Here is a 12272-nt window from a genome sequence, read left to right as displayed (position 1 = left end):
AACTCCGATACGTAGCAAAGAGTCATTTTTTTTACAATTATTTCTCAGCACAACCTACCCTGCAACACCTCACAAGACCTTTAGACTGTTTCTGATCACGCTGTACACAGTAATTTTTTCCTCAACCTGTTTGCGAGTGGAATAAGAAAGAAAATGACTAGCAATGGTACACGGTACCCTCCGCCATACATCTTATTGTGGCTTACAGAGTGTGTGTGTAGATGTAGATATAGATGCGGCCCGCTCCTATTACTTCTCCTGTACCAGTCTCTTCATTTCAGAACGAAAACTGCACCTCAGTTACTTTTTTTAAATATTCCAAATCTCTAACTTTCCCTACAATTTTTAGTCACTAGAGCTCACTCAAATACCATAGACGCTATTCCTTGATGCATAGAAGTTATTCCTTGATATCTGAAGAGATATCCTGTTATCTTATCCCTTTTTATTGTCAATATTTTCCGCATGTTCCTCTTCTCATCGTTCCTGCGGAGCACCGCTTCATTTCCGATGTTATCAATTCACCTATTTTTCAGTAAACGTCTAAAGCACCATATCGTCTTTTCTGATTCTCCCACAGTCCCTGCTTCACTTGCTTATAGTGTGTGCTCCAAATGCACATTCTCAGAACTTTTTCCTCGAAGTAAAATCGATGTTTGCTATTAGTAACCTGCTTTTGTCCAAAAATCCCCGCATTTCCTGTGTTACTCTCACCTTTAAGGCCTTCGTCATTTGTCCATTATATGTTGTGCTTCCAAGATAGTAGAATTGCTTAACTTCGACTATTTCGTGTCCTTCATCTTGACATTAGGTTTATCGATAAACTCTTTTGTACAGCTCCTCAATATTTACATGTTTCTTTAGCTTGCTCTCAATCTGTCGTGTGCGCTTATTAGACTGTTCGTTCCAGTTAACATGCCCTGCAATTCTTTCTTACTTCTATCTGTGCTACTGTTAATGAAATAAATTAAGAAAACACATAAAAACACTGCAGCAATCGGTGCAACGTATTTTGGTCAGCTTTTGTGCGTTACATACGCTGCTGGAAAAAAAGAACATGCTGAAAGACTGTGTTCAGTTGCACCAGGGTATAATATGAGCGTTCTGAGGGGTTGTAGTAGCAGTGATTCATCTGTCACGGTCAACGACGTTCAGATGGTGCTATAGAGACCTGTCCGTGCGCCCTCTGTTTTGACTATCCAGGCAGTAGCTGGACTGAGTTTGGAGGTGAACAGTGTGTACAATATTCGTTCTAGGGCATAATCATATCCCGCCGACGATTACGTACTCCATGTTGAACGACTTTAGTTATTTAAACGTGGTCGCTGTACGAATCTGCGGGAGGCTGGTTGGATGGATCGACGGGATCATATGTGGCTCTGCCCATGCTGATACTGACGCCATGACACGCCAATCACGGCTACTCCGGTGTGGTGAAAGAGTCGACTAGAGAATACGTACGCGAGTGATGGACTTAAACGTGTACGGCGTAGACAGGCAGAGCGGCCTATTCCAAAGTGTATTCGCCCACAACACACGTGTCCTGACCCAGTCTTCGTGGCGTAGCGAGCAATCAGTTAGAGCGCGCGGTCACGTCTGGTTTTTTTTCAGAAGGGTAAAGTAAATGTCCACTACATTGCACATGTTGTTATCCCCATGCTACGGTACGGCCATTTCTTCGACAGGAAGATGATGTGCTTTGCAGCGCGTCAGTGCACGACCACATACAGCTGCTATGACGTAACCTGCTCATCATGGTACAGAACTATTCTCTTGTCAGTAAGATCACCAGGTCTCTCACCAATTGAACACGTATGGATGATAAAAAGGGAGTTCTCTCTTTATCTAGAGCCCGCAAGAACTATGGCCGAATTGCAACAAAAGGTGCAAGGTTCTTGAGACAACCTATCGCAGGCTGCCATTAGGCACCTTTACGAGCCTGGTGGGGGGGGGGGGGGGGGGGGTCGTCATTGTGTACTGATGCTGCTGTTTGGTCTGACTTTGTTGTCATATACTACTAATAAACTACCTGTCACGTCGACTGTCGATAAAGTCGCCTTGTCCTTAAGGGTGTTGCATATTTTTTCCGGCAGCATATTAATAGGCAGAGAAGGAGTTGATTAGAAAGGAAAAGAAAGGAAATAAAAAGTGTGTTAGGAGTGATACAGAGGCAATTGGATATGTTACTTTCGCCAACGTTCACTTGGCTCGGCGATCAATTGTTTCTAGTCTGCCATTTGCGGCAGCCTGTTGTCATTTCGGGCTCCTTTGAAACGTACAGAGCAGAGAGCGGGCGTGCAGAAACAGAGGCGCGGATAGCAGGTGGCGCGTAGCGGGCCCACAATGGTGGGCCTCATTAGAGCGAGTGCCCGGGCCGTCTGCAGGGTCACGGGGCTGCGGCTCCCGCAGTAGGGTCCCCAGCGTCGCTGCTACTCGACATTAAGCTGGGGCCCGGATGCGGCGCTACCACTTATCGTGGTGTAGCTTGGCGATTCTCTCACATCTACCCAATAGTCTTCGGAAGACACCGGCAGCTCTCGCCATTACACTGTAACGGAAATCAACTGAAGAAAAAATAGCGAACACCTCCCAATCCGAATCGATATCGCAACACAAATAACGAGTTTGTAGAGGGCGCAGAAACATTTTGACGCTCACAACGCACCGGCCGGCGACGTGAACCGAATCCATTATTTTTGCGTGTTTAATTTTTTAATGAAACACTGCGCCTCCCATCGATATCCCTCAACGGTCCGCAACGTTGGGCAAGATCTCAGCTTCCTGCTCTTCCTTCTCTACCTGGAGCATCATTGGGATTCACTTCAGCAACCGCAAAACTCCAGTTTATCCATTATGCAGGAGACAATAAGGATTCTGAAAACAAGGACCTTTTGAAACCCATCCCGCTGTATTCGGCCTCGAAACTCGCCAGGAGAGACCGATATTTTTGCCGTGCTCCCTGTCTTGCGAAAGGCATTCGATACAGTTATATACTGCATCACGAACCCGCCAAGTTAGCCGAGAGCGCTAATGCGCTGCTCCCTGGGCTCAAGTAGGCGCGCTGGCCCCGGATCGAATCCGCCCGGCGGATTAACGACAAGGACCAGAGTCCTGGCCAGCCTAGATGTGGTTTTTAGGCGGGTTTCCACATCCCACCAGGTGAACGCCGGGCTAGTCCCCACGTCCTGACTCAGTTGCACAACTCGCATACATTTCAAACACGTTCACACTATTTCATGATTTATACTAGACGCAGACAGCTGGGGTACACTAATTCTGTCACAGGGAAACGCTATTGAGAAAATTTAGAGAACAAACATTTTCTACACACTGCAGAACAATTCTACTGACCAATGTACATCTCGCGTAAGGGACACTATGTTAAGAGAAATCAAGGCTCGTACGAAAGCATATAGCCGCTTTTCTCTCGCTCCATTCACGAGTGGAATAGGATTGGCTGTGGTGTAGGGCATCTTCTATCATGCAACGATGGTGCCTTGATGCGCATCTTTGTATAAAGAAAAAGAATTGTACTAGCATTTTTCGTGGACAGTGTAGAGTATAGGGAAGAGGCAAAGCCAGAAAATGGTAGTGAAATGCTAAACTATTGCAGAAGATGGCCCTTGTTTCAGGTTCACTTCAGGAAGGCATTAGACTCCGTCCCGCACTGCCGTTTAGTAAAAAAAAAAAAAGAGCTTATCGAGTATAGGACCAGATTTGCGACTGGTTTCAAGACTTCCTTGCAGATAGAACTCAACAAGTCGGTCTTAAACGAACAAATTCGACAGACGTAAAGGTAATTTTCGGAGTACCCCAAGAAGTGTCGTAGGGCCGTTACTGTTTACAATGTATATAAATTATCTAGTAGAAAACATCGGATGCTTTTTAAAACTGGTCGCAGATGATGTCGTCGATATGCAGAATGAATTGCAGAGGACTGATAAATAGTGCGGGCTCTGGCAGTTGGCATAATTAAATGTAACGTTTTGCGCATATATAAGAAAAGAAAGCCAGTACTGTACAACTATGAGAAATTGCTGGAAGCGTAATATATCTAGAAGTAACTAATCAGACCGATCTCAAACAGCAGCAAAAGCTGATACCTGACTGAGTTTCATAGGAAGAATCTTCAGGAAATGGAATTTTTGTACAAAGGAAGTGCTTTATAAGGCGCTTGTTCGACCGATTCTTGAATATTGTTCATGAATATGGGATCCTTACCAGGTACGACCGACAAAAGATTGAGAATATCCAACGAAGAGCGGCACGTTTCGTTCAAGGGATTGTTTAGTCGGCTCGAGAGTGTTATCGAAATGCTCAACAACCGCCATTGACAGGCATTACAAGAGAGGCATTTTGTATCACAGAGAGGCTTACTGTTGAAATTTGGAGAGACCACTTACCGGAAAGAATCGGACAACGTATACATATGTCTCACGTAATGACCATGCCGCGAAAATTCGAGAAATTAGAGCCAATACAGGAGCTTATCGACATTTATTCTTCCCACGCGCCATTCTCGAGTGGAAAAGAGTAGGGGATGCAGAAAATTAGGCGGAAACACGAATTATAATTTGCTTACACGATGGCCGAACAATCACTGGTAACTGACACGTCTATTACATATGCGAATACATGTGTACGGAGTGATTTAAATGGGATCAACACCTAAAAGAAATCGTAGGATCGACAGATGTCGGACAGCTTCAGTGGAAGAATTGTAGTCTGCCTACGATAGAGATGTTCGGCCGATACGTGAGTATTGCATCTCCGTCCTGAACTTACCAGAGGGGACTGATAGAGAAACTAAATGAGATGCAACGTTTAGTCACGTATTCGATAAACGATCACGAAAGCATTACGCAGATCCTCATCAAATCCAGTGGGGGACGCTACAGGAGAGGTATTGTGGTTATCTTGGGGTCCGTATTAAAATTACAAGAGCGTACGTAACTAAAAGAAGGTAAAATTAGAGAGACTCGAGCTAATATGGTGGCTCTGTCAACGGTTGTTCTTCCGCTCACCAGTCGTGACTAAAACACAAGAGGGGCGGAAAGTTAGAGTGATGCACCAAGTGCCCTCTGATACACACTGTAAAGTTTGATTTTATTCATACTGGATGAGAGGTCGTGGTTGTAAATGTCAATGTTAAAAAATATATCGGCTCAACCACTTGTTTATAGTGTAAAACACTAAGATTGACGCGTTTCGAAAGTCAAGCTTCCATCATGAGAATAATAAAAAGAACCTGTTAAAACTCGCTAAAATGGAAAATTGCCCAGGCACAATAAAATTGATAATAAAATTAAAACATCGTGGCTACTTCCCTTGTTGCAGCCGTGTCTTCAAAAGGTGCATCTCCACATAGTCGTCAAAATATTTAAAAAAAACTCTACAATGGTGTGGCCTATGGTGTTCAACATCTAACATCTGTAAATTATTTCTTAGTTTAAACCGCAGCGTATTATTGGTCTGAAAAGCGGTATCAACTTTAAAAGGTTTAAACCAAGAAATAATTTACAGCTGGAAAGGGATAAATATGAGAGAGCTGGGGTCTATAAAATTCAGTGTAACACATGCAAGGCAAGCTATGTAGGCCAAACTGGTAAGGTCCTTTAAAGTACGTTACAAAGAACATAGCGATGCTTTCCGGCTTAATAATTTCGAAAAGTCAGCTGTAGCCACGCATATTTGGGAAACGGGACACCCCATGTTTGGAATAGATCAGGATCCCTTTATTTTAGATAGACAGAACAAAGGTAAAAAGGTGGATGTACTAGAACAGCTGGAAATTACGATACATAGCGTGGATAATCAGATCACACTGAACAGCTAACTGGTGATACAAATAACTTTTTCAAGCATTTCACTGGTTTCTTTTAGTAATTACATTTTTAGCAATTGGCAGGATACCATCATTTCATGAGGTCCTTGGAACATGTATACGTAATCTGTTTGTATAGACATCTCTGTGACTTCCTTGTTTACTTGCGCGTGAGCTCACTCGCGTTTCAGTGTCATGTTTGGCTACGTGCTGTGTGGTATCAACGAAGACGCACGGGCGGCTACGACGATAGAGGAGAGAGCCATGTGGTTAGATGCTGAACACCATAGGCTACACCATTTTAGAGGGTTTTTTTATATTTTGACGACTATGTGGAGATGCACCTTGGAAGACACGGCTGCAACAAGCGAAGTAGCCACGATGTTTTAATTTTATTATCAATTTTATTGTGCCTGGTGCATGTTCAATTTTAGCGAGTTTAAACAGGTTCTTTTACTTTTCATTATTCTGATAATGGAAGCTTGACTTCCGAAACGCGTCAATCTTAGTGTTTTACACCATAAAGAAGTGGTTGAGCCGATATTTTTTTAACATTGACACTGTAAAGTGGCTTGCAGAGTATAGGTCCAGATATATACACTGTTCTTCACGAGCTAGATAAGGTACCATAACGTATTAACTACTCGAAGAAAGATGGAATTACAGAAACATTAACTACTCGGTGGAAATGTATGAAAGTGTGGGAGCATGTTGCCTGCTGTCTCGCAGTCGTGCACAGAAACCGGACATCGCATTGCATGAGGTCAGCGTGGCCACAGCGCCAAATGGGGCTGGCGCCACAAGACGCACAGGAAGAGACAATGTATCAATCAGACAGTAAGCAGTTACGAGAGCGCTCATCATTATAACGTGGGCCGGTTACAACATCTGTTTGACTTCAGACAGGGAAAAAATCTTCGGAAACTGGAAGGAGGACGAAGTGCGACGCGTGTAGTACAGGAGTTTGGTATTGCTCACAGCATGGTTTCACGTGGATGTGGTAATTCCGAATCATAGGCATTGCTGCCCGAAGAGCAACTACACCATCAGACGACTGCTGCAATGCGCAACAAGCAAGAAGGAGTCGACGTCAAACACATGGTGCAATAGCAACCAACATCTACCAGGACTCAGGACTGCAAGCCACGCAGTCACGTGCTCCACAGTAGGACAGCGACTGCATGTGGGATGGGGGGGGGGGGGGGGATGATCTCTTTGCCAAGCGACCAGTACGATAGTCCGTTAAGCAACCTCATACCTCATATCGTCATTACCGTTTACCTGCTGCCAAGAGCTTTGGATTGGACCAACGAGGGCCAGCCAGAGTGGCCGAGCGGTTCTAGGCGCTACAGTCTGGAACCGCGCGACCGCTACGGTCGCAGGTTCGAATCCTGCCTCGGGCATGGATGTGTGTGATGTCCTTAGGTTAGTTACGTTTAAGTAGTTCTAAGTTCTACGGTACTGATGACCTCCCATAGTGCTCAGAGCCATTTGAACCAACGAGGTCACGTGCTCTTCTCGGATGAGGTCAGATTCAGTCCGATTAGTGATTCTGGAAGTACTCTCATACGGAGAAAAGTGGAAAGACGTGTTGTACCCAGTAATATTGTAGAACATCAACCTTTCGGTGAATATTGTACACTCACCGCTCAGCGTTATTGTGACGTTGTCACCCTTCCACATGTGCGTCTTTTCAGGAATGCATTAGGCCCTGACTTCATTTTTATGGATGACAGTGCTCGACAGCGTCGAGTTGCGCAGGTGGATGAGCTCTTGGAACGAGAGGACATTCGATGCATCGAGTGACCTGCCGAACCACCCTCGCCGCTCTCCCTTCTCCGACTTAAACCCCAATCAGCACTTGTTAGATGCGTCCCGCAAGTACTGCAGCACGTCCACATGTCCCAGCGACCATCCACAAGTTATTGACTCCGATGGCCAGCATGGGGGCACGTTGTAGAGCATAAGGTGCCGTCTGCAACGATCACACACCCCGTCAAGGACCATGTCCCACCTTTTGTCATGTCCTGAGGATCATTGTAAATCGCAGTGACTTTAGTGTAATCGTTGTCGTTCCTGTTCGTCTCATTGAATATTTCTTGCAGTTATTATACTGTAGCAGTTCTTTCTATATTTTGTCCGTGTTTCATCGAGCTACGTTACTTGCCAGTGAAACATCGTGCAACAATTACGTTCGACCTTAAGTTCTGCACACCAGAGTAGTTGGTTGGTTGTTTTTGCGGGGAAGGAGACCAGACAGCGAGGTCATCGGTCTCATCGGATTAGGGAAGGAAGTCGGCCGTGCCCTTTGAAAGGAGCCATCCCGGCATTTGCCTGGAGCGATTTAGGGAAATCACGGAAAACCTAAATCAGGATGGCCGGACGCGGGATTGAACCGTCGTCCTTCCGACCAGAGTAGTAGTCTATCCATTAATCGCTAGTAAAGGTGTCCTACATCGCCGTTTTACTCATATTCTACATTCCCTGCCCCTCCGACCCTTGTCCACCATTTCGCCTCTGAATTTCAGCCTCATAAAACCGACCAATAACGATATCAGAAGCCCCGCATAAGCATTTCGAGCAACTTACAGATGTCAGCCATAATTGGCCATTGAAATAAGTCAAAGACGAAAGTTGAAATTAGTACCAGACCGGGACTAGATCCCGGATATCACGCATTAAGTGAGCAGTCCCCTTAAATGCTTCAGCTATCTGAGCAAGCTTTCCGTCTGACCCAAATTCTCAACTTATCCCACACTCCGAAGCAGCCTCCCTGTCCATGTACCTCGGTTGCTCGCAGCGTTTCCTATATTCCCGCAAGAGGGTCGGACCCCGTTGTGCATCCGCACGAAGCATGTCATATAAGTGAAGCTTGCAAACGTATCATACATGTGTTGTGTCTGTTCTCTCCGACATTAGCCGCAATTGGGCAGTTAAATAATTAGATATCTGAAAGAACAGACACCACACATGTATACCGTACATGAACGGTCATGAGATAAGGACTGTAGGAACCGCCAGTGGTTTCCGACGCTGCTGTACTCTACAGGACAGTAATGGATCGTAACGAAATGTAAAACGATTTATGGGACTTAACATCTGAGGTCATCAGTCCCCTAGAATTTAGAACTATGTAAACCTAACTAACCTAAGGACTTTACACACATCCATGCCCGAGGCAGGATTCGAACCCGCGACCATAGAAGTCGCGCGGTTCCGGACTGAAACACCTAGAACCGCTCGGCCACAACGGCCGGCGCCGATTTTACAAAGAGCATTCTACCGCACTGGCCCCTTACCTAGCTTGCACTTATCATGAATCTCTCGCCCAGTGCAAAGTCCCAAGCGACTGAAAAAAAGCTCAGGTGACTCCAGTATGTAAGAAAGGTAAAAGAACGGACGCGCAAAATTACAGACTAACTTGCCTAACTTCTGTTTGCTGCAGAAATCTTGATCATATTCTCAGTTCGAACACAGTAAACTTTCTTGAAACAGAAGCGTATGTGTGCGAATCAGCATAGTTTTAGAAAGCGTCGATCGAGAGCTATGGATGAAGGGCAACAGGCAGATTCCATATATCTAGATTTCCGGAAAGCATTTGACACGGCACCCCATTGCAGACTATTAACGAAGGTAAGAGCATATGAAATAAGTTCACAGATATGTCAGTGGCTCGAAGACTTCTTAAGTAATAGTGCCCAGTTGTTTGCGACGGGGAGTGTTCATTAGACAAGGGTATCGTCATGAGTGCCCCAGGGAAGTTTGATAGGATCGGTGTTGTTCTCTATGTACATAAATGATTTGGCTGACATGGTGGACAGCAATCTATGGTTGTTTGCTGATGATGTCGTGGTGTTGGCTCTGAGCACTATGGGACTTAACATCTGTGGTCATCAGTCCCCTAGAACTTAGAACTACTTAAACCTAACTAACCTATGGACATCACACACATCCATGCCCGAGGCAGGATTCGAACCTGTGACCGTAGCAGTCGCGCGGTTCCGGACTGAGCGCCTAGAACCGCTAGACCATTGATGTCGTGGTGTACCGTAAGGTGTCGATGTTGAATGACTGTAAGAACATACAAGATGACTTAGACTAAATTTCCAGTTGGTATGCTGAATGGCAGCTAGTCCTCAATGTGGAAAAATGTGAGTTAACGCGGATGAGTAGGAAGATCAAACCTGTAATGTTCAGATACAGTATTACTAGTGTCCAGAAAGACAGAGTCAAGTCGTTTAAAAATCTGGGCATATTGTTGAAAAGCACTGTGAGGTGGAACGAGCATGTGAGAACTGTGGTAGGAAAGGCGAAAGCTCGGCTTCGGTTTATTTGGAGAATTTTAGGGAAGATTGCCCGCATCTCGTGGTCGTGCGGTAGCGTTCTCGCTTCCCACGCCCGGGTTCCCGGGTTCGATTCCCGGCGGGGTCAGGGATTTTCTCTGCCTCGTGATGGCTGGGTGTTGTGTGATGTCCTTAGGTTAGTTAGGTTTAAGTAGTTCTAAGTTCTAGTGGACTGATGACCATAGATGTTAAGTTCCATAGTGCTCAGAGCCATTTTTTAGGGAAGATTGGTTCACCTGTAAAGGAGACCGCGTATAAGGCGCTGGTGCAATCTGTTATTGAGTTCTGGGATCCGTACCAGGTCGGAGTGAAGGAATACATCGAAACAACTAAGAGGCGGGTTGCTAGATTTGTTACCGCTAGGTTCGAACAACACGTAAAGTGTTATGGAGATGCTTTGGTAACTCAAATGGGAATCCATGGAGGAAAGACGTCGTTCTTTTCGAGAAACACTACTGAGAAAATTTAGAGAACCGGCATTTGAAGCTGACTTCCGAACGATTCTGCTGCCGCCAACATACATCGCACGTAAGGACCTTGAAGATAAGACACGATAACTCACGAATGATTTCTGCTGCTGATTCAAGAGTGATTCCTGGTGTTGAGTTCATGCGATGCAAGAGTGATTCCTGCTGCTGATTTCATGCGATATTTTTCAGCAATCATCCACCGCTGTGCTCGACGTTTCCTTTCAGCCAGTACTCAAGGTTTTCCTGGTCTTTGTTTAGTTGTGGTTGTCCGTACGCGTTTCCAGCTTACAATCACATCATTATTCGAACTGGGCACCTTTAGAAAGGTGGAAACGTCCGTGATAGATTTGTTACTCATGTAACATTCGTTGCCTAATCCAGTATCAAATTAATTGAGCTCTGCTGACCAACCAATTATGCTGTTTCTGCTACTCTACTGACAACAAAATAATCCCCGCTTCATTTTATACCAGCAAATCTACCTCTTGTGATGTCTGGTGGTCGGCCTCGCATTGTGCAGGTGTTGCCGGATTCTTTGAATCAGAGTTAAGTAACATAACAATGAATAATCCTCATTATTTGCAGGTGATACGCTGGAACAAAAGCCACATAAACATACATACCATACTAAAGTATATATTTGTTCTGTTAATGTTTCTCTGTCAGTAATTTTGTAAATGTAAATATCAAAATCCAGTACTACATTCATAATTATGCAAAATTACTTTATGAAACACTCCCCTGTTAAACAGGGAGAATGTGGGTTTAGTGAAGGCAAAACCGTATTTGCACAATTAAATATGCAAAGTTCTCGTTAAGAATTCCGGCCAATCACACAGTAGGTTTGAATTTAAAACGTTGCTGACAGCTAGCATTCTCTTAGCTGGAGATGTTTAGTTCTGTGGTTGCTTGTGTTGCCTTCAAAGAGGAGCAGCATTCGTTACGACACCTTCACCATTCTTGTCAACAGACACACACACACACACACACACACACACACACACAAAGTCAACGGTGCGCTTTGTAAACTCAGTGGAGCGTTGATGGAGTGTTCTTAGATAGCAGGAGCGTTAGGTCTTTCTGCGACTTAACAACGGCTCTAGTTAATTACATGCGAAGTCTAAGAAACAGTGGTTATAGCACCAGACTGCCAGAACAAAGGAAGAGCGCAAAGTACGCTGCAGCACGAAATCGCAGCTGCAGACTGAAATCCATTATCTCTCTGTTGCAGGGGGGCGTCGTCCACAGTGTACAAGTGCTTGTACAAGGGCAAGAAGGAGTACGCCTGCAAGGTCATCAACAAGGTCAGTGCTCAACTACCCAAGCATCAGCTTACATTCCTTAGCGCATAATTGTAGTAACACAAGTTTCAAAAGACTTGGTCTCTTGTCAATTAAAGTCATTACGGTTAAGCGTTAAATACGAGGGATATTGGAAAAGAAACTTCAGTGGTCTAACACGGGAAGTAGAGAACGGAACGCAATCGTCACTACACTGACATTCGCATTAGGGCAGTGTGTAATGTGTAGGGACAGTGAGAAAATAACACCGCTTATTTAGCCTACGGTAACCGTTCAAAGCAAGCACTGGAACTGACATTTGCGCCAAATGTGATATCCGTAGTATGGTTTTTAG

At 44.9% G+C, this 12272-nt stretch overlaps 1 protein-coding gene across 1 annotated transcript in view; it reads left to right on the top strand.

Annotated features, from left to right (window-relative positions):
* Positions 1 to 12272, top strand: part of LOC124805174 (calcium/calmodulin-dependent protein kinase type IV-like) — a 588498-nt gene that overhangs the window by 361142 nt on the left and 215084 nt on the right. The window contains exon 3 of the mRNA XM_047265660.1: positions 11869 to 11941. Coding sequence (XP_047121616.1) covers positions 11869 to 11941 — 73 coding nt within the window. The remainder of the gene's footprint in view (positions 1 to 11868; positions 11942 to 12272) is intronic.

Source organism: Schistocerca piceifrons, chromosome 7, assembly GCF_021461385.2.
Source record: "Schistocerca piceifrons isolate TAMUIC-IGC-003096 chromosome 7, iqSchPice1.1, whole genome shotgun sequence".
NCBI lineage: Eukaryota > Metazoa > Arthropoda > Insecta > Orthoptera > Acrididae > Schistocerca > Schistocerca piceifrons.
The sequence above is the reverse complement of the archived record's forward strand: the minus strand, read 5'-3'. Positions and strand labels throughout refer to the sequence as shown.